The sequence below is a fragment of the Odontesthes bonariensis genome, chromosome 12 (assembly GCF_027942865.1).
Source record: "Odontesthes bonariensis isolate fOdoBon6 chromosome 12, fOdoBon6.hap1, whole genome shotgun sequence".
Taxonomy (NCBI): domain Eukaryota; kingdom Metazoa; phylum Chordata; class Actinopteri; order Atheriniformes; family Atherinopsidae; genus Odontesthes; species Odontesthes bonariensis.
In genome coordinates this window covers 16204893-16227646 of record NC_134517.1, presented here as the reverse complement: position 1 = coordinate 16227646, position 22754 = coordinate 16204893, and the positions used below count along the sequence as shown (strand labels likewise).

At 40.8% G+C, this 22754-nt stretch overlaps 1 protein-coding gene across 1 annotated transcript in view; it reads right to left on the bottom strand.

Moving 5' to 3' along the window:
- The window catches only part of impg2a (interphotoreceptor matrix proteoglycan 2a), a 37676-nt gene extending 18433 nt beyond the window's left edge, over positions 1 to 19243 (bottom strand). Inside the window, exons 1-11 of the mRNA XM_075478502.1 lie at positions 19165 to 19243; positions 18829 to 19059; positions 15429 to 15595; positions 15331 to 15346; positions 15179 to 15211; positions 13957 to 14042; positions 13708 to 13863; positions 12663 to 12721; positions 12510 to 12530; positions 9480 to 9688; positions 7348 to 7391 (exon numbers count right to left, since the gene is read on the bottom strand). Of these exons, the coding sequence (XP_075334617.1) occupies positions 7348 to 7391; positions 9480 to 9688; positions 12510 to 12530; positions 12663 to 12721; positions 13708 to 13863; positions 13957 to 14042; positions 15179 to 15211; positions 15331 to 15346; positions 15429 to 15595; positions 18829 to 19059; positions 19165 to 19243 (1101 nt within the window). The remainder of the gene's footprint in view (positions 1 to 7347; positions 7392 to 9479; positions 9689 to 12509; positions 12531 to 12662; positions 12722 to 13707; positions 13864 to 13956; positions 14043 to 15178; positions 15212 to 15330; positions 15347 to 15428; positions 15596 to 18828; positions 19060 to 19164) is intronic.
- Between the last annotated feature and the right edge of the window lie 3511 nt (positions 19244 to 22754).

Sequence of the window (22754 nt, the reverse complement as noted above, 5' to 3'; positions counted from 1 at the left end):
ACACAAATATGAAAAGTTTTAGTGGCCTCTAAAACGTACAATCTAGGAAAAACAGGATACTGATGCCGTCTATCAAAGTGCAATCAGCTCCTCCCTCCCCCTCCTTCCCCCTGTGCGCGTACCCTGCTCCGTGAACGAATTACGCGTCCAGAAGCTTGGCAGGAAGCAAAACTAGAGCAAGCTTGGCTAGCACCTAGCATTATTAAACGTATCATATACTAAATACGGCAACGATCGATGCTTGCTGTCAGAACAGCGCTCGTGCACCTTCGTGCTCGTGCACGTTCATGTACTCTAGAGGCGTGCCTTCGGGAGGAAAGTGAAGAAAAGGGTTGGGACTTTTTACCTGTGTATTTTCAAAATGCAGCTTCGCTGGACTCAAAATCCAGGATCTCCTACCCTACCTTTAAAGCAGAGATGAGCTACTGTGTATAAAGTTATTGAAAATTATGAACAGAACTGAATTGTAAAAATAAAACGTGTATCTCATGTAGCAAGTGTAGTTACATGACCCCACACTGATTTGGAGTCAATTGATCACATGACCTGGAAGTTATTGAGCAAAAATGCTAATATTTACATATAAAAATTGATAAAAAAATATGAACAGATCTGTGGGATCATGTAACTACACTGGCTGCATGAGATACACCTCTTGTTTTTACATTTTAGATCTGTTCTAGCCTGGCTGACGCGTCCACAATCTCGATGAGATGGTGGTCTGGGAACTAGGTGTGCATTTTCTCGTATTTGAGGCGTGGTTTACGAATGCCTAGAGCCGTTTATTGGGCGCTACGAATGTCTATCAAATGACGTCAGGTTCTTCCCATGCTGCTTTGCGCGCGATTCATAGCCAATTGTATCACTTTATACCAGATGACGACAGAAATTCGAGGAAGAAGAAAAAAATGGAAAATAAAAGTAAACTTGCGCTCTAAGCTACTCAAATTGACAACAAAGTAGGCCTATATGCTATATTCTACATGAATTTTTATGTTGTAGAGTTGTGAATTTATTTTAATAATGGAGAAATTGAGCAGCCTTGCTTTGTTGTCCACAGTAGTAGATCAACCCTCATCTTACTTTGAAGCTCCCAGCTCTCTGAAGTGACGTCGACGCAGCTTTAGCTGCAGAGAAGCTATCAGGCTTGTGTTGATGATAATAATAAACTCCTGGACTATGTACAAACTTCTAAATGCATCGTTTTGTGAGTACAGACCATATTTGTGCTACTGTAGAAGTTTGGTTCCATGACATGTGATTTTAGTGTGGTAATTTTGGAGATACTGCCAGGGTCCGTTAGCGCTTGTAGCCTACTAAGCTATTCGGGATAACTCTGTAACTCAGCTGATGTTCAGCCAATATCGTAAAAACTTCGGGTGGGCTACTTGGCTGGATGTCACGGTTCAAATGACCCTAGGGTGAATCTACTCCGAAACACTTTCTAAGGCTGCATTGAACGGTAACGTTGTGTCCGCTGTCATGTTGGATTAACGCTCTACAAGCTTCGGTGTAGCGCATAGACGTCGTCATCGTCTTGCTGCCCCCCCGTTCTGTGATTGGTTCCCAAACTCTAGCAAAAATAAGGGCGGTGGTTTCCAGGCTGACTTTGCAGTGAGAATGAAATCGAGCGCAAAGCAGCATGGGAATTCCCAGGCTAGATCTGTTCATAATTTTCAATAATTTTATACACAGTAGCTCATCTCTGCTTATCACATTTTTTCATTTTTATTTTATTTTGAAAACAGGAAGTTGGAACACGCTGCAGTCGTCCTCTCCGTGTGTTTACTGTAAAGTCTGCAATACGGGTGCACTTGAAATGTTGGAGTGGTTTGTTGCGAATGTCTCTCGAATATCCAACTTAAAACTAACTTCATCCAAGTTACAACAGAGTAGTTTAGCCTCTTAACGGGCTGTAATTACTATCAAACCTGAAAGAAGCTGGTGGAGTAAATTCACATGATCCAGTCAGTAAGACTTTTTATCATTTCTAACATAATATTTGTGTTACAATTAGGTCATTTGATTATACATTTACTCTATAACCCATTTTACATCATTTTTAATGGAATCCATTTTCCACTATAACTTTGTAATATAATGTGATGTTTCAATGGGATCAAATATAACAGAGTAATAAATTTTGTGTTATGGGGCGGTCGGTGGCGTAGTGGGTTAAGCAGCCGCCCCATGTACTGAGGCCACAGTCCTCGCTGTAGCTGGCCCCGGTTCGACTCCCGCACCGAGCGGCCCTGTGCTGCGTGTCCCCCCCCCCCCCCCCCCCCCCTGCCCCTGTCTCTCTCAAACTGCCTTAACCATAAAGGCATAAAAAGCCCCAAAAAATACTTTAAAAAAATAAGTAAATATTGTATTATCTCTGCAGGTTTGAACATTTTCTCATTGCATTCAGCTTTTACAACCTATTAAAGTCATTTTTCTTTTTTATCATTTTTTTGCTCAGGTGATTACTGCCACCTCCGTTTCCGCTGGGCCGCTGACTCCAAGGAGACAGCTTGGCAGTGACTGGGTGAAGAAATCTGTTATTTCTTAAAATATCATAACTTGTTACTGTCACGTTCATGGGGTTTTCCCCATGTTTTTGGTTTTGCGTTTTTATCATGCGTAGTCATGTCTTAGTTTTTAAGTCCATGTTTAGTTTTTGCCATTGCTTTTCACTCACATCACCTGTATTCATTGTCCCCAGCTGCACTCATTCACCCACTTCAGTATTTAGTGACATGACATGACATAGCTAATTTGCAAAGCTTCTTTCGCTTTTAACACTTTAAACACCTACTGTTACTGTCTAAAGATGTAAAAGTAAACTAACAACTATAAAAAAGCAAATAAATGACTTATTCTCGTAAAGTATCAATGCACTGTATAACTATTAAATCAAATGGAACACAAACTTCAAGTGTAGCTTCTCTTTTTAAAGGGATTTTTTTTCAGTATGGTTGTGTGAAGTACTTCTAAGTAGTCAGTGTTCTGTTATGGTAAATTCGATGTCTGCTAACCTTTTGTCTCTTAGATGACACCTTGTTGTAAATCCAATGTCTGCAGACTATTCGTCTCTTGATTAACACATAGAAAATAATCATTTGAATGACCATTGTTACCAGATTCTACACCCTTCTCCAAAGCGTGAGACTTTCCCCCTGGGGGTGTGGCAAGGAGACAGTTGAAGAATACACACCTGAAAGAACAAAGCCCCTTCCTCCTGTATAAATGCTTTTGATTCCCCTTGTTCTGGGTCTTTTTTCACCATGAACGCTGACTGGTGAGGACTGACCTCTTTTGCAGAAGAAAATAAACACGTGGCCGGCCGGCAGAAACATTGAAAGTCTCTATTTCACTTCTCATCAGATGTAATAGGAAGGTAAGCAAAATCTTAATAGGGAGTTCAGACAAAATTTCCACGACAGTTTTGGCGTTGTCTCGGCAGGACTCACGCGCAATCGTTCGGGGCAAAACACGGGAAGCGATTGGCCGTCCTGGATTATATAATTCAGCCTCCGAACGTCTGTTTAGTTTTTAAGACGAGAGGGCTAACCGTGTATTTGTCCTGAATCGTTGCCGCTGAGATTTCAACGAACATAATTCAGCGAAAAACCATCTGGTGAGTACTGAAATATTGACTTCTAAATTAGTATTTCAAATTTGGGTTTTAGCATTTCCATTTCTCATGATCTTACCAGGTGGCAAAGTTTTTTTTACTGCTTGTGAACTTAAGAAAACGAAGCAGAGGGACGTTAAATGTTTGTAAATGTTTATCTAATGTAGTTTTTTACTGCTTGGGAACTTAAGAAAAGAAGCAGGAGAATAATCAGTCGTACGACGCTTCCTAGTTGGGGTGGGAAGCAGGGTCCCCGTTGAGGGAGCGCGGCCTCCGGGGAGGGCCACTTGTTGACGTTATGAGAAAGAAATGTGGGGAAAGAAGTTTAAAATATCTAAATGTTTGGACAAATGAGTTTGGGTTCCCAATAGGGGGATCCTTTATTTTAAAAGACATATCAAAGTTAGAAGAAAAACTGAAGAAAAGGGAACGGGAAATAATAAGACAGAACAAAATTCAAAGGGATTGTTTACAAATGTGGAGGACAGAGGCAGAGACACGAGGTGAGAGATATACACAGATGCCGATTCCATTTACATGCGAAGGAGTTGAAACCAATGGCGAGTGGATTATGTGGACTCCACACACACGGGGAACAACAGGGGAGGGACATGGCCGTTACAGGAAACAAAAGAAAATTCCAAGAAAAGTGTGTTTCACCTGTGGCCAAAGCGGACACTGGAGACGTGTCCCAGAAACACCTCATTGACACCAGCAGATAAATCGGACTGACAGTGGTTTGGAGGCTGCCAGAAGGAAATGGACTCCTGCTGATGAGCCAAACCAACTTGCAAAGAAGGTATTGTCCTATTCAAATTTGTAGACGGGTCACATTTAAGCTTCAAATACGCATTCTTGCTCTCTGAAGTCTGTTCTATTAACTTGATAGGTAGAGACTGAATTTGCAAATTAGGCTTTGTCTAATCTCAACGCACCAACTCCTTCACACACCTTGTCTACCACACCCTGAACATGACTTTTGCTAACCAATGGAAATTGCAAACTTTAACATGCTTCTGAGTTTTGTTTCAGCCAAGAAAAGCAAACGACTTTAGGACACCAGAGGACCGGGAATGCATTCCTTATGTGCCACCTGATGAATCATATGAGGAAGGCTGGTTAAAGGAGAGGTTTGACAAATTCGCATTGAAACACATTTATTGGACACAACATAAATGTGCTGCACTAGTCTCATTCAGGCCCACACATCCCACTTGAAAAACACACATCACATAGTTGGGAAGATTTAAGCCCCGTCATGAAATCATGTAAGCGTGCAGCCGATTAGCAAGAAAATCTGATCAATCTGGTTTCTTTTTTTCTCACCTACACTGCAGTGATACAAGAAAGAAAAAAAGAAAAAGTGATATCTATGTGAACACCCAAAGGAAAAATCCAGCTGGTAACTAAAAGCACTTCTAAAAAACTTTTGTTGTTTGTCCAAAGAAAACACTGTACTCAAACAGCCTTACAGGAGGTCTCCAAGTCACTGTGGACTGTCTGTAAGTATGCTGTTTTTCAAAGTTTGTGAAAATGTTGTCATCACTCCAAAATCAGACTTTAAACTTTGTAAGTCAGTCAAACAAGAAGCCATCGATAGGATACCACCATTCTTTGAGTCTCTTAAGACAGCAGGAGTCATTGTCCCAGGTGATGATTCTCCAAAACGCACACCTTTATTTCCTGATAAGAAGATCAGAGATAAAGATCAGCCAACACAGTGGCGTGTTGTTCAGGGTCTGCAAACAGCACACGAGGCCATGAATCCACACGTCTGTTTCAAGAATACTGTGAAAGCCAATGAAGCGCTCAGACAGTCTTGAATCCTTTGTTTTCTCTCCGGACACTACTTCGTTACAATATGCTGATGACTTAAAGATTTGCATCCCACTTTGCAGGTCTATTCTGATGTAACTCTCCTGGTTCCACATGCTGTGTCCATGATTTTACTTGAACAGAAAACGTCTCACCTTTCCACAGCACGATGGCTACGATACAACACTGTACTTTTAGAAATGTCTAACATCACTGTCAAACGCTGTAATATCTTAAACCACCGTCACACTTGACCGCAGTGCACGCTAGCTCCTTTAGCCAGCGCGAGATGCAGGCACAATGGATCGGTTTTTAATTAAAAAAGGGCAAAAACCAGCACAAAAACCAAATGAAAATCAGCATGAAGACGCCAGAGAGGGGACGAGCAGGCAAACGTCGGATGTACCGCGAGATGCAGGCACAATGGATCGGTTTTTAATTAAAAAAGGGCAAAAACCAGCACAAACACCATGCTCATCTTGAATGTGTCACTATGATTACAACAACAAACTACAAATACAACATGAAGAAAGTTAAGGACATGCATGCCAGCTTCCTCTCATCTCAGTATTAAGGTAAATATGGTCTTAATTGAAAATGTTTTGGGTGTTTTATTTGTTTTTTTGTGGGATGTTTTATATGTAGAAATGCTTATTTGCAAAAGGGGACTTTAGTATGTTGTCGTAAAAGTGGCTCTTCCCTTGATTTTGCTCTGCCAATGTGGCTCTTGTGAAAAAAATAGTGAGTATCACTGCCTCAGCAGGTGTCTCACCTAAGAGTTTCAAATCTTTCTTCAAACAACGCGTATGCTTATACGACCCATTAACATTTCCACACTGAAGTAGACGTTGTTCTCAAGTCATTCATTTTAGAATCCACAAAGGCTTCAAAAGGAGGAACAATATTGGATGGATACTGAATGATATTCTTCTAATGTAATTGTAGGTCATATCAGCTGGCATAGACATATGACCCATGGGCATGTTTTGAAAAAACTACAGGCATGATCTTTTTTTTTTTTTCTCATTAGTGGCAGCCTGGCCAATCAGTAGTCTTTTTAAACATCACTAACTTGATCATTTACAACAAAATCAAACGTTTAAGTTTGTTTAACTTTCATATTTAGAGTGTAGGTGCCCTATTAGCAATGTGGTCGTAACAGGAAATGCTTACCATCATTCCTAAAGTTTTCCCCTTGCCCATAAAGTTGTATTGAATCTTTCATAAACTGCATATATCATAATGATGCCGCAAAAGTCTGCCATCATTTTTATGGACAATTAAAGCTTTGACAACCAGCAGCTACATCTAAAATGTTCCAAATCCGAACCAGGACAGAAAAGTGCTTAAGAGGCACAGTGCAGCTTGGTGCACTCACCTGTAATTCAATAACGGATGCAAAAAATTTCCAAACTCTCCCATCTCTTACAAAGAGTCAAATTAATTACTTTGCCAGCTGGTGTATAACGTGAAGCAGCAGGCCCATTGAATGCAACCCAAACTCAGATTGTCATCAAAGAGCACACCCGACCACAAGACACCACGATTAAAGACAGACTTTAGATGGTTTCAGTTTCCTGAATAAACTCATACGTGCAGTCTCTCTTGTGGGCATTGAGTGGTGTGCTGCACTGTTGTCTTTGCACCAAAATAGCAGTGGATTATTATAGCAAGAGCCACCCTAATCCTCAAAGCTTCACTTCATCCTTCCTGGTGAGCTCATCCGCTACCTGCACTGGTGAAGTCTGGATAACCTCTCAAGCCATTCACAGGTTATCACAACATCAGTCATCCTACAAGTCATACTACAAAGGTCAGCATCCTGACACACGAGTGATAAATGGTTTATATGGGTGATAAATAGCTGGATTGCCTGCAGGCAGATTGCCGTCAGGATAGTTGTGGCGGTTACTTACCGTGGCTCTGTCTGCAGTGCTGATGGGCGCAGGAATCTCGAACACTGAGGAACCAATAAAGAAACAAATATTAATACAAACTGCCACATAAAAGGCAACCTATGTTTGCCTAGTAGAGTCTACAAAATGCTGTTTAGCTGTAACTATTTCAGAAGTAACATTCTGCATTTTGTCAGTGTTACCTCCAGCGGTAAATATCTCCAAATTACTACCAAAATATGGCTCGTGTGTCAGCCACTTTGGGCCAAGCCAGTTTCGGAACCACAGCCAAAGCAGAAAAACTAAGCCAAGCCGTGCGCCTTTTTGTTCCTCTGGCTCCACATGTTGGCCAGATGAGAGTGTTTAGCCAAGATTTCAGATGTCACAGCCTCTAACTAATGTGAGCATCAGAGGGCCTCCATCTACAGAGCAGTTCACTGAGGTTTTTTTAAAAACATGAGCAAGGAGAAATCTCAAGGGAGCGAAAGGAGACGTTGTCACATCACTCAAGCGCCCCGACAAAAAGAAGTTAAGCTACTTACTGACTCGATAGTGAATGTGCAGATTTTGTGTGTACAGGAGCTGAAATTTAAAGTCCACTAATCTCACTTGAAAAAGTCTGTTTTACTCAAGTAATCTCACTTAAGCTCTAACATTATGAAGGTGGAGACGAAAATCCGTTATTTACTTTTTCTCAACCACAGAATATTCAACAAATAAGCAATGTTGCACAGTGTCACAACACAGGCTCCCGTCGAATAGTTTTTTTGGGTTTTTTTTTTTACTAAGAGGGTTCCTAACTCAATGAAATTACCCAGAGGCATCTGAGCAGCAGCCATGATATGAAATGTTTGAATTCACTGAATACTGAAGAAAGGTGTTTCAGTGCTTCCTTTAATATCTCCTTTTGCACAGGAAACAACAGGCAACGCTCGATTATGTTCATCAGGGCGTACTAACTGGGATTTGCGTGGATAAATATGAGGACGGGAGCGAGAGAGTGAACAGCCTGTAACAACAATATCTTTCCCTTCTGTGCCTTTTCTTTCCTTTTCAGATTATCATAAGAAGATGATCACATATGCTATATTTGTTGGTCTATATAAGATTGCATTAGACATGTCTAAGGCACTTTTTGTTGAGTATTTATCAAACATCTGCAGTTTCAGTGCTACAGACACAGCTTCGTCTAAATGTGGTCAGATTCTCACTGCAGTGCAGTCATCTTTTCCTAAGTCCTTGTAAATGTATCATATCATCTTTCTTTATCCTTATGACGCTTCCAACAAAGTCAAGAAAATAACACCAAACATTTTTTGACTATTCACATGTAATTGTCTGTAATTGTTATTGAAGTGAAGCAGAGTAAAAGTCCATGATGCAGTGTTCGAATGTTTGAAATTTTTGAGGTCTGAGTTGTTTTAGATGGAGAAAGATTTGCTTTTTTTGAGGCCCTCGTCTGAGTATCTTTTATCTCATTCTCAGCCTGTACAGCAAACCTTTCTGGTTCTCCAAACTGAGAGAACTCTTACTGCTGTCTCCTGCAGGAAAGACAGTGACTACTCACAGGTAGTTCACACATCCCTCCTTCAGAATTTAAAAAACGATTGCCAGATACCTCTGCCAGGAGTCTGCTGGACTTTCGCACTGCTGATATGACCATAAGCGGGAATTCACGTGAACCAAACAGTTGTCTCCAGCGAGAAGTCATGGGCTAGTATCAGACCAGCATCACTTACATGGTACAACCCATAACTGAAAAACCAAAACCCAGAACAGAGACAAGCCAAACCAAGTAATGGAAAAGGGCCATATGTTGACAACAGTGTGCCTTGCCAAGGAAATCAGCACTAGCATTTGCTTAATAGTGACAGTTGTTCAATAGCTGGTGGGTAATTTGACTTCTTTTATACAGTCAATGATCATGAGTCACATTTTAATAGGGATGTGATTCTCAGTCAGTCAGTGAGGTGCTATTTTAAAGGTTAACTGTAAGGTCTACAGTGTATGAGCCAAAATCGTGGCTTAAAATCAAGCCCAAAAAAACCCATCGCAAGGACTGAGATCTCATTAGCAGACCATTTAATGACAAGGATTTAACCATCCCCTGAACTAAATATGCTGTTTCTATAAATATTATCTGTTCATCTCACCGCTCTCCAGCTCGTTGATGTGAAGAGCTTCAGTGAAAAGGTTTTTGGCCTCAGCGATGGTGTAGGCCACTGTGGAGCGCTCCTCAATCTTACGATATGAGTCCTCCACCAGGTTGGACTGCAGAGTCAAGTAGTTCAGTTGTTCGGAGCTCATGCCAGCTCCCTCCACGACCACGGTGACCGCATAGTCCACCACTATGCCATCCGGCCTGGGAATACAAATATGAGGCTGTTACACATAATTCTTATGTGAAGACTTCTGGAGGAAATGTGTAGTCAAATTATCCAGTGTCACAGTTTGGCCACAGCGGTCTGTCCAAAGTAATAGTCAAAAGCAGAAATATGTAATGAATGTACCAAATTACACATCAGTTTGATTATTTAGTAGATTTTGCAGAAATACTTTCATTCATCCTTTCACTGTCATAAGTGTTCAAACACATTTGCATTAGGTGGCCTTGATCTTATGAACAGATTTGCAGGATGAAAGTATTATTGACAGGGTTAGAGCATTATTATCTGAGACGATGATAAGTGCTCAGGCATTAACTTGATTCAACATCAGTCCCGTAAAACGAAACGGTATTGCTTACACATGACTGATGACTCCAGTAATTCATTTCTACTTGGAACGCAGGAGTGCAACTGTATAGGGCAAAAACAGCCGAGTCAGCAGAATTATCACTATCATCATAATAAACATGGAAACCTTGCAACGGACTCCAGGCCCTGGAAAAAGCCATCCATCAGCCCACATTTGACTACTGGGAGCCCTCCACTCTGACCTAGTTTGTTGGCTTATTTGGCAGACAGCTGAGCACGTGCAGGCCCAAAGTTGGCCCCATTTTGAAAGAGATCCAGTTTTCCCTCTTATAGTCTCACAGGCAGGCAGACGGACCGAGTTCTGCTTTTGCCATGCCCTGATATCTGCATTCAACAGTCACATACAAGACTTATAAGAGTAATCAACGTATATCTTAATGTAGCTAAAGTATAAGTTTGCACATTTATGGCTAAATAGCATATATAAAGTAGAGTTAGATGTGTATTCTGTCTCTGATTCGCCAATTTTTGGAAGCCTGGTAATTACGAGCTGAATTGCAACTTCTACCAGACGAAATATAAACAAATCTGTGACCAAAAATAAAAGAAAAAAAATTGGAGATCTCGAGTGCAGAGCTTTAGGTCCACTGGGTTTAAATTAGCATACGTTCTTCACATATGACACTGTGACATTACAAATATTCATAGAAATTAAATTAAAAAGAAATAAAAGCATTGTCAATATGAAGCCACATTAATTTTGCAAACAGCATTTTGAAGCAGCTGACCCTGCTTTGTCTAAAGTTAACAAACTCCACAAGAAGTACACACAAAACCCATTAAATCGTGTGTATCTAATATGCAAAATATTTCCAAAGCAACTGTTTTAAGAATAACAATGTGCAGGACTGTTTCAAGACTCCAGGAAGTGTTGGTCCAGCCAAAAACAACAAGACACAATGGAAATAAAATGCTGCATTGTGATACCTACTCTGCCATTTTTGTCCCGATTAAACAAACCATTAAAAAAGTTAGAGTTCCTTAGAAATGCCATAATAATAAAGTTATTTTAGGACAAAGCTGTGTGTTTCCCTCTGTTTCCAGTCTTTGTGCAAAGCTAATGAGGTGCTGGCTGCAGTTTTACATACACCGATCAGCCACACCATTGAAATCACTGACAAGTGAAGCAAGTAACTCTCTTCACTTTGTTACGATGCAATGTTGTGGTTGGAAAACCTGCATCCTGGCATTCCCATTGATGTTATTTTGACACTTGCCACCTGCTTTTAAAGTATTTGCAGACGAGAACCCCCTTCTTAGCAAGGGCTCCAAGAACACAGCAAAGAGCTTGAGGTGTACAGTAAACCTCCAAACTCCCCATGCACTATTCAACTAGGATCCGATGGCATGTGTGGGAAGCAATTGATAATTGATGGATCGTAATGCTCATGCTGATGGATGTGCGCCATACAAATATGAAACTGATATCAACCCCCTCATAGAATAAAAGGAGGGATGGAACTCTTATGGAGTTTTTAATCGAGTGAACAGACTAACGACTGTCTCAAAGTGGACACAGAATGAAGGCAGGCAGTTCTGTGTCCACTTTGACTGAAGATGCAGTCGTGTCGAAACACTAGTCTTTTAAAAACCACATTAGAATCAGTGAGCTCCAGCTCTGCTATATTCTTTGATAGCTGACTGTCCTTCAGTTGAGAAGCGTCTGATTCGACTGCATCCTGCAGGATGATGCACTGAGATTTTAGTTTTTTCAAGCTCTATCTATCTATTTATCTATCTTTAATAAGCAACCCTCTCATCTTTGTCTCCATTGGAGAAAATATTTATTGTCAAATTTAAAACTATTCTTTAAACATTAATCCTTCTTTTCGCAGTTTGTGTTGCTTCCTTCAGGGCATAGATATATTGTGGCAAGATGCAGAACAAATCGGTTAAAAAGAAACTTATTTCTGCTGTTATCAGTCTTGTAAATGACAGTATGTAAGTACAATCTCCGCTGATGTGTGTTCTTGTTTACTGTTTTCATTTTGCGTATTACTGCTAGCTGCAGACCAAGTTACCCTTTGGCAGTGAAAAAGACTGATCTCCTCTCAATTTTTTTTTTCCCCCTCCTGTTTTCAAATTCTTTGACTTTGTCATGTTTCTCTTGACCCACACCATATCACACACCCTCTAATCCTCCCCCTCTGCACCTTTCAGCCAGATACTGATTGGTGAGGTCATAAAGCGCTGATAATCGTCTCTATAGAGGAGCAACTGTTTACCTGGTAGGGCCCATGGTGATCCCACTTAACAGGTGAGTGACTGCACTAAGACCATTAACACAGGCAACTAGTGACACACCTTAACACGTGCTCTGTTCACAGGTTTAGAGGTCAAACCAAGATGATAGGGATCTGTGGGATTAAATACAACATAGCGTGTGGGGAACTATTCAGGGTCAAATTAATATAACTAATGACTCACCCTTGCGTGTCCTTCTGTGGTCTACACAAGACAAGGAGGAGCTGTTAAACATCTGCTGAGAGCAGAGATGGTATTGATGCAACAGTATAAGATGTTTTTGGCCTAAAGTGGGGCCAGTTGTTTGGTCCATCAAATTATGGGAGACAAACTGACCTGAAGTCGATTACAGACAGACTCTTAAATCCAGGAACCCCCTCAAGAGCCTCTTCTATCTGCATGAAACAAAGATTATCTGGCATCAGACTAAAACAACTGCTCATTTCTTTCTTACTTTAAGGGGCCTGTTGTGAATTTGCCTGGCGAAATAAATCCTATTAATTGTTCGAGAATGATTCATTTCATTCAAAGTTATTGAAACGTCTCTTGTGCAGACTGCGGCATTTCCTTAGGATCCCCATTTTGCTAGAGAAGGCCTTGCTTTTCGACATAACCTACATTGTTCTGCTGACCCAGTTTCAGTATTTCTTTTGGAAAAAGAAGGATGCATAAAGGGCTTAAGGGCCTCAAGTCTGCTGACCTGTTCTCCAATCCTTCCCTCTTTTCACTAATTTATCTCAGTCTTCAATCCCTGTCCCCCCGCTCTAGGTTGCATGAATGCAGAATGAGTGTTGGTATGTAGGGCTGTACGTGAAGGTGTTTGCAGATTTATGCGTCCAAGAAATCCCCACAGAGAACACAAAGCAGGTCAGCAACCAGGAAAAAAAAGGACCACAGTAATCCCAAACACACTCCATCGCGCAAACTCAAGCATGTGCACAAGACAAACTTGAAAACATACTGATTGTGGTATTGTATATGATTATTATTTACAGGTAAAGTGTGTGTTTGTATGTTTATATGACTGCAAGGGAACTTTTGCTAAATTTTCAAAGCACCTGTAAAACCACTGAAGTTGTCTCTTAAGGGCACCTGTGCAAATGCCTGCATGTGCAAGTTTATTTGTTCCCTAAAAATCTCACGAAGCTGTACTTTCAGCACATACATTAGTTATTTCACTGTTATCCGCTGCGTGTTAAAAGATTTGTGTGCGTAACAAGCCCATGCTGCTGGATTTAATTACTGCTGCTGATGAAGTGTGTCTTACTAAACATTAAAACCACAAAACTAAAACCCCATCGGTCTTTGCAAATACACAGCAGCACTAAGGTGAGGTATAGAGATACAAGATATTAACAGACTAGATAGACTAGAGACAAACCTTTTCAGCAACATCTCTGCTGAGCGTCTGGAATTTGAGGCTGGCTGGATCGTTGAGTTCGTCACTGAACGTCTCTCCACTCAGGAGGATGCTCAGCTCCACCACCTGCTCCAGCTCAGTGGCGGCTGTAGGCTGCAGGGTGATGTCATTGAACAGCTGCACAATGAGAAACACACACATAGTTACGCTGTATATGAGTGCACGTATTTGTGAAACGTCATTTTCTATACAAACTGTGTTTATACTCACTGGACTTTCCTTCACTTCTGCTGAAATGGTAGCTACATCATCCCCCTTCCTTTCTTTACCTTCATCTTCTAGGTGGTTGAGGTCATCTGTACACATAAAAAAAAAAGGAGGCAATCTGGCAATGTGATCTTAGGCATTTGGCAAGTGCCAAGATAGCTGATGGGTGTATGGATTACACTGTCCTGACCCTGAATTCTCTCTAAATCTTAGGCTGACCTAAAGTCCATCTCACACACCGGACACACAGAAAGACCAGGAATACCACAGACTCAGAAAGCACATGCCAGATAACAGGCTAACACAACGAAACCATTGCTTGTGTACAGACACTGCTTTTGTTTATATAATATTATAAAGAATGTGTTTTTTCTGCAGCTACTTGTGTCCTTTGTGAAGTGTGTTCAAGAGTGGCACTGACCTAACTTAGGAGCTTCAACGGTATCTGCCGTTGCTGGTGTTGGTGTGCTGTAAAAGATGAAACATTTGCTGAAACAAGGCTAATGCCACATCACAAAATTAGTCTAAAAAACCCCAAAAAACAGTCATTTACACAAGGCTATGCACACAGTGGGTGATACCTATCAGTGTGGACCGACAGATAACTTTACATTGACTCAAGATGACGAGTATTGTCTCAGCACAGCCTGACATAATTCCCGCTTTCTCATAAAATCATTGCATTATAGCACACTGAGTTGTTTTATAATGTGAAAAAATACGGTCACTTTGCAGAATGATCATCCGTGGAACATTTGTGGTACGGAATTGATCTGTAAAATTTCTTTTTTTTCACTAAAAGTCCAGCCACTCCGTGTAATCATCATCCATTTAGCTATATAACTAACCTATATTTCTAACTTTAGTGCTACAATGTTTAACAGTAAGATTGAATAATCTTCGTTGTTACTTTTAACATAGCCAGTTGGCGGAATCAGTGCCCTTTTGGCTTTGTTTTTCTTTAAAAAGATATCATATTCACCTGTTGTCAGATTCGTAAAATGCATTCTTAAATCTTAACTGTAACTTCATGGCCAAGAAATCTAAAAGCAGTCTTACAATTACCTACATTTAAAAGGAATAAATAATGCAAAAACCTAAGTGGAGCGGCCCAATGGCACAACTCATGTGAGTTTTTAAAGAGTTTAAGGATGACCATGATGATAGTCATGTTTAATAACTGGTGAGTGCGAATATGAACAGGTAAGGTTACCTGCAACCTTACCTGCACATGTGCTGCCAGGACCTGGTGGGCTCACTACAGACAGTGGAAAGAATGACACGTTTATAAAACACAGACTTCATGATAAGAAAAGACACGCATCACTGAAATGTTACAAGAGTAACAAGTGGAGAGTTTCCGTTACCTTTTCAAACCTGCATGTGACATTACCTGAAAATGGAAAACAGCAAGAAAAGCTAAGTATCACCTGATACAGATTTACAGTTTTCTCAATCATTAGTGCTCTACTTACCTGCTTAACATGAATGTGATGCTGCTCTGATTGGCTAAAGTAGATGCCAATATCTCCTGCTGTGACTGTGCCCTGCTGACACTGGCTCATCCAGCTTTGGTACTCTTCTTGTTCAGGGATGTGAGCCCAGAAGATCTTAAAAGCCTCCCATACGGTCTCCTGGCATACTGGTCAGACCAGGGGAAATATCTTAATAACCAAATCTTCAGAACCTCAATGTTAATGTTTTAGGATTCTAAATGGTGTTCATTGGAAAGATGTATGCTACGACATAAATACGACAAGTATTCATGAGCAGGTATATAAAATCTTCAAATGTTTGAAGTGTCACTGTGTGTTTCAACTGTAATTTAAATAGATTTTGGGGGAATTTTAACATAAAAACAAAAATCTACAAAGCAATAGTCTAATTTGGTGAAGCAAAACAGAATCATATAGTATATACTATATATAAATGTATAAACATGTAAATACATATGTATATTTATGAACACACACACACACATGAAGAGGAATCAGTAAATTGAAAACTTTGCATTTCAGCTCAGCTCCCTCTTCTTAATAGTGCACTGGTCCAGTGCCCTCATTACGGCTGACTTAGACCCAGTTCACCTGTCCATCGCTAATTCAAGTTGCCATCACTTGTGAACAAGACATTTAAGATATTTAAATTCCTCTTGAAGCAGAGACTCATCTACGACCCAGAGGGAGCACTATACCTTCTTTTTAGATGAAAAGCATGGCCTTAAATTTGTAGTGACGTACTCTCATCCCAGCCACTTTACACTCAACTGCAAACTGCTCAAGTTCATACTGAAAAGCATGGCATGACGAAGCCAACAGAACTGCATCAGCTGCAAAAGCAGAGATGCAACCCCCGAGGTTCCCAAACCAGTCACCCTCCTCACCCCAACTATGCCTCAAGATCCTGTCCATGAAAATCACAAATAGGACGACAGGACAAGTCAAGTCACAAGCTCTTGCTCTGGAAATACAGGGAGTAAATAGCCAACAAGCAACTCTGGTACCACGTACTCCCGCAGCAGTTCCCACAGAACCCCTCGGGTGAAAGAGTCATAAGCCTTCTCCAAGTCAACAAAACACATGTAGACTGGATGGTCAAACTACCAAGACCCCCCTCGATAATTCTGCGAGGGTGAAGATCCAGTCTACTGTAGCATAACCTAGGAGAAAACCACACTGTTCCTCTTGAATCTGAGAATCAACAGTCAGTCGGAGCCTCCTCTCCAACACCCTGGAGTAAACTTTCCCTGGGAGGCCGATAATGTGATCCCTCCACTCCCCAAGGGCACCATCCTGGTCTGCCACTCCGCAGGTGTTGTGCCAGACATATATATATATAGATACAGAAATAGATATTTAGATGCCCACAAGCAGCATGGGTTTAGTCAGGGTTTTGTCAAATATGTCCACCCAGCCATGTCGCTGATTACTTTTGTTTAATACCATGAAAAGGTCATCTGCATTAGATGAGTTGCGCCAAAGGTTTGAAATAGAATGGTCACACATTAAAGTTGGTTTACGTGTCCTAGGAAAAATAGTATGTTCAACAAATCAAAAGCTATTTAAATCAAATCAAAAGTTGGGCCTCACTTTATTTCTTCCCCTTGGCCTCACCACATGGCCCTTCCCTCCAATTTGCAGGGATAAGGCGCCCCTTGTCTTTTGGGAACAAACGAGTAGTGGTATTCATCCAAATGGGCCCCCAATGCTCCAGCTTGAAGTCGATTTGGGCCAGATGGACCCAGGGCCAAAGAAGCCACTACTCCTCGATCCCTAAAATAAAATTTGCACCTTACCCCTACTAAATAGAGAGCTAAGCCCAACTGGTGGGGCAAAGGAGAGTATTGCAATTTGTTGTTCCTCCAGGGGACACTGTTTAAATTTGATAAAGCCTCCCAAGCCATGTCATCTGAGGCTCAGATCAGGATCAGTTTAGGCTGAGGAGGGTGTTAGACGGTGGAAAAGGCAACCTGAGGTTGCATAAGCCTCTAAAAGTAATGACACTATAAATGTCCACAGCTAGAAACATCAGACAGAATTAAGCTGTCACTGACATTTTACAATTTATTCAAGAAAAAGAAAAGCTCTCAGCTGGTTTGGGCTGTGTATTGCTGTCAGTCGGGCAGACTCTTGGATTAGTTCATAATTTTCTATCTGTTGAAATATATTTGTGTAGACTACAGCAGATATACTCGTATCTGACATGACAAGACACATAAGAAAAATATCAAGTATTATCATTGAATTGCTATTATCAAAAATTACAGTTACCATTTTTGTAGCTGTTGCATCCATAAATACAATTTATTTATTTTTCCGAGCATGAAATGTTCATTTAAAAAGTCTGCCAGCGGTAACTCAATATTGTTATGAGGGGTCATCCCTGGCTGTGATGGCTTTCTAACATTGTGTAAAGGCTTTGTCTTTTGAACTTTTGTTCAGTGTGAATGTCTGACCCAATTGTTGGTTTTGAGCTGTGCTGTGGGCAATGAAAGGGTAACGAGAGAAAAAAAAAGAAGGCAGGGAATGAGAGCACTACATCTGGATCTGGTGCATGAACTTGAGCATGAACTTGATCTTTTTAACTGCACCTCGTGATTCTGATGTTACATGTGTGTAAAACTACACTAAGTATAGTGTAGCATGGTCAAATGAAGTAGAATCACCTCTAATTGGAGATAAGGTTTTTCTTCATTTTGTTTCTTTTTTTTATGGAAGACCTGCTGGAAATTAAATAGAACAAGTCTGAGATACTTTTGATGGTAATTTAGGTGAACTGAGCTCGTCAACATGCAAATCTCTTAAAGTCCCGCTCCAGCATATGTCTGTTCTCCAAACACTCATCAGCTTTTTGCAACATTCTTCATTCTTCATCATCAAAAGTTTTGACAAAAATCTGCTGGCCCGCAGATGCCACTGCCTGCACAGTCTCCCCTGAAGGTGGCACTCTAAAGAAGAGCAAGCTCAATCTATAGCTTTATGCAATTTTTGATTATAGCTTCGGGCAGAGAGTCGCGGCTTCTCCCCTCAGCCTTGCTTTCATTGTCTTCTCAGCAAAGCTCATGCTAATTTCTCCTCTTCTTCCCAAAGAGCATGCAAAACCAACCAGCAAATTCTCAGAACTGGCTTCTCCAGTCTTCTGGGTAGAACATACAGGCTTATCTGCCCTTGCCAATCTAAGACTGCAGGTGGTGCTCTGCAGATTCAAAGCAGAACTCCATCATATGTCTTGTAACCCACTAAAAAAACAACAGCTTATGGGTGAAACGTGATTTTGATTGGACGATTGGACTACCAGAGTAACAATGTAAAATTCATTGGCACTGCAATGCATTTGTGTTGCTGCTGACCTCACTGCCCGCTGCTCGAGTCTTACCTCTGAGATGAAAGTAGCTCAGATGGTTCGCAACAACTTGCTCGACAGTCTCTTCTCCACATAGTTGGAGCCCACTCTGATAAAAGATGTTCCTTTTCTGTCGAGAAATAACTGCTTGGCCTTCGGGAGATGCCTTCACATCAGACACACGAATGATGTGTGGAAACACCCCAGGCTTCCGAGCATGTGGTGGAGCTAGGTATCCCATAGAGGAGCCTTCCAGTGTTGCATCTGGAGTACCACACCAACAGTAACAAAACTGAAAAGTTAAGAGTTTGCCTTTGATGCGTTAAGATAAACAATAGATTGTACACCTAGTTCACAACTGATACATACCTGTCCATCTGTTAAAGAATATGACCACAAGAGTAAATAGAACAGAGTAGATGACACCTTTCCGGGATGCGGTGCCCATGTTAAATCCGCGATCGTGTTTAAATCCGTGGACTTGGAAAAGGATCAAGAAGATATGTATTTCCTCTCAAGTAATGTAACAGCGATCTGAACAACGTCTTACAAGTTTGCATAGTTCAGAATTCTCCGGACGCAGAATAGTAATAAGAAGAAAAACATTTGACAACACAATCTTGCTGGTTTCTTGTTTTCCTCTGTGGCTAAAGAAAGGTGTGTGTGTGTGTGTGTGTGTGTGACACTACAGAGTACAGCTCCGGGCTCAGGTGAAGAGGCAGATGGCTCGTGGAGAGAGGGGGATTTTTTTAATGCTCTCTAATCTTGTTTACTTTAAGCCTGTTAGAAGCGCTCGCCAAGAAGTTACTGGAGCAACTGTGTGAAGGGAGGGCACAGAGTGTGGAGGAAACATAAATTGAGATAACAAAAAGGGCACAAAAACAGCAAGCAAGGAGATGCATAAACATATCAGGGGGACCATTCAATGTGCTCTCCAAGAACTTTTGACTTTTTGTGCAAATGTTTGAACTGTTTGTCACACAGTTGACAGGCGGTCCCTTTAGGTGTCACGCAATCAGTGAAATGCTATGATCCCATCCCAAAAACCCCAAAAAGTATTAGTTCAAATGCAACAGGATAATAAAGGAGCTAGGAAGACGTAAGAGGCCTCAACTATCCAGCCACTTACACGATAAAAACAACTGAAATCCTCTCGCTGGTTATATACCAACAGCAGTGAAAGTCAACTGCTGATCCTAAACTCTTCCTCCTTCTAATACTGTTTGTATAAGAGAGATTTGCTTCATTTTTTTTTTACTGCTTCATCTTTATGTAGCTGTAATATATAAGTGAAACTAAAAGAAAAGACACAATTGAAAGCATGGGCATGATATAAAACTTTGGCCTTTATGTCTGTTTCTGTAAGCTCAATCTTACAACATTCTGGGTAGTTGATTCGTCTTTTAGGTCGTTTTATGTATTTTGTTTTTTCCCATTTTAAATCTCTTTCAGTTGTTCTTTTGTCTTTAATTGCAAATTTACATACATTTTGAATGACTGTTTTCCTATCGCAGTTTAGTGTTTGGTAATTTGCTCTTTTTTTCCTACAACTTTGCAGTCTCTTTGTGATTGATTTTCTTTCCTTTTCTTCTTCTTTTAGTCATTTTGGGTGCCTTTATATGGTTGTTTTGCTGTTATGTATTTTTGCAGCATTACAGTGTTACCAAACCTTGAGTTCATGAAAGCCCAACCCAACTTAAAACCTTGCAAACATGCAGCAGCTCTTTTACGATGTCAGTATGCTCGTAAACTCAGTGACAATGCAAGAATGTGAGCAAATATTTTTTATAGCTCAGATTGCTAGCATGCCAACACTTGCAAACTTAAAACTAAGCTAATTTCCTCTAGCTTTGCATGTACGTGTACATATCAACCTTTAGACACTGGTGTCTTAGGGGTGGCGATGACTGTTGTAAAAATTTGAAAATTACCATCTGATATAATCTGGACTGTTTGAACAAAAAACACTACATCTTTGAGCCACCCCACACAGAGGCTAGCAAAACAAAAAAAAAGATTCACCTGCAGAAACCCAGTTGACTATTCTAAACTGACACTATTTAACCTGAAACAATTTACGTTATTAGGAGGAGAAATTTCAAACAAAAAAAACTTTTTCCCCAGTGTAAGTAATTAAATCAAAGTGCTGCTAAACTTGTTCTCACTGTTCAAGGCATGAAGCCAAAAACCTGTAGAGTCATGGCTGTTGTGCAGCAGGAGACTGAACAATGTTTAACTGAGTGCGACTGATCCTGTAAACTGAACCTATGAAGCCAAGAACATGGCACTGGCTTGGCCCTGGTAGTTTAAATTCATTCGAGTCACTGAAGCTGCGATCCTCTGCTTCTAACATGACCATAAGCAACACTGAATGCCTACAGTGGGGAGGGTTTGCTCTCCATCACGTTTTGGTTACATAAACACCGTTTTATTTGAATGGCTGTAACACAATGCAGCACAGATCAGCGTGAGGATTATTGAATCGGACAGTGAGGAGATCTGACTGAGACAGTAAATATACCTAAACTGAATATGTAACATTGTGGACAGATTATAGTGACAAGCACTAGCAATGTAAAGGTGCTTTCAGATTAAACTTTTACTTAAGAGGAAAGGTGATGAGTGAACAAAATAGACTTTGTGACAAAGAAGACCATTTGTATGGAATGAAAAGTACTGTATGGCAAAGGAATTCAGGGTGTTTATCAAACTCTTGTGCTCATTTTGCTAAGAAAACCATGAAGTGAAAGAGTGAAACATCTAAACTGCAAATCTTTCACCAACAATTAATTGAAACCAGACAGGGTGTGCTAAATGCTACGGAAGCCGAGAAGTGCCATGAATTTTTTTTAGTGGTGGGCATAGATTAATTTTTTTAATCTAGATTAATCTCACTGAAATCTTGAAATTAATCTAGATTAAAATGGCTCATTCAGGAGTCCGACAATCCGCGGGGTTCGCGGAAACAGACGTGTAAACTTTAGTTCCTATCCAAACAATAGTCGTTTAATCCTGAGACCGTTGCAACTGCCGTGTCGAGTGCTTCAATACAATAGTGTAGTAACCCCACGCATACCTTTCTCACTGCAATTAAGTTTTATTTCGGATTTATTTCGGATTTTATTTCGAATTTAGTTTCTTTTTCACAGCTGCCTCTGCTATTCCTGCTCTTCTCAGGTGTACCTAATGTAGTTTTACATAATTTGTAACGTGATGTATATCTTGTATAACAAATTGTAAATAACAAAACGTTTATTCGTGTCCCTGCCCTCACTTTCCTCATGTTTTTTTCCGCGGGGGTGCAGCACAGCCGCGGGGCCTTTAAGAATTGAACATTCTAAATGTGACGTCACGAGCTACCGAAGCTACCAAAGCAAATTCTCAAGCGAAGCTTCTCCAGCGAGGTCGCTCTTGGTGTACACGCAGCAGGCAGACCAGCTTATTCACATGCATGGCTCCAGCAGTTTCTCTAGCTTCGCCAACTTCTCATATTCAGCACTTGTTGGGAGGGCCAGGTGGTGCTGCTGTTGCATTGTGTGCAGTGCGTCTCTGTTGCGCCACACGCGCAGTATCCTCCCTGCGGCCACCATATTAGGAGCGCTGTCTGTTCCAACAGAGCAGATTTTGTCAACTATCCCCCACACATAAACTGCCTAGCACAGGCTTCTGCAAAGTGGCGTTCTTCTGTTTTAATCACACCTAACGGCAGACAAAGTACATCAGCCCACACCCGAGCTAAAATATCAAGGTAAAAGTCATCACAGTTTGCTTAGGCTACCTATTTTGACCCAGTTCCCAACCCAACTTTGAGAATAGATTAACGGCGATATTTTTTATATCGCCCGATAAGACTCTCAAATTATCACAGCACGTTAACGCCGATAACGGCCCACCACTAATTTTTTTATTTTTTTTAATCTCTTCTTATTTTGTTATCTTGACATAACAAAGATCATTTT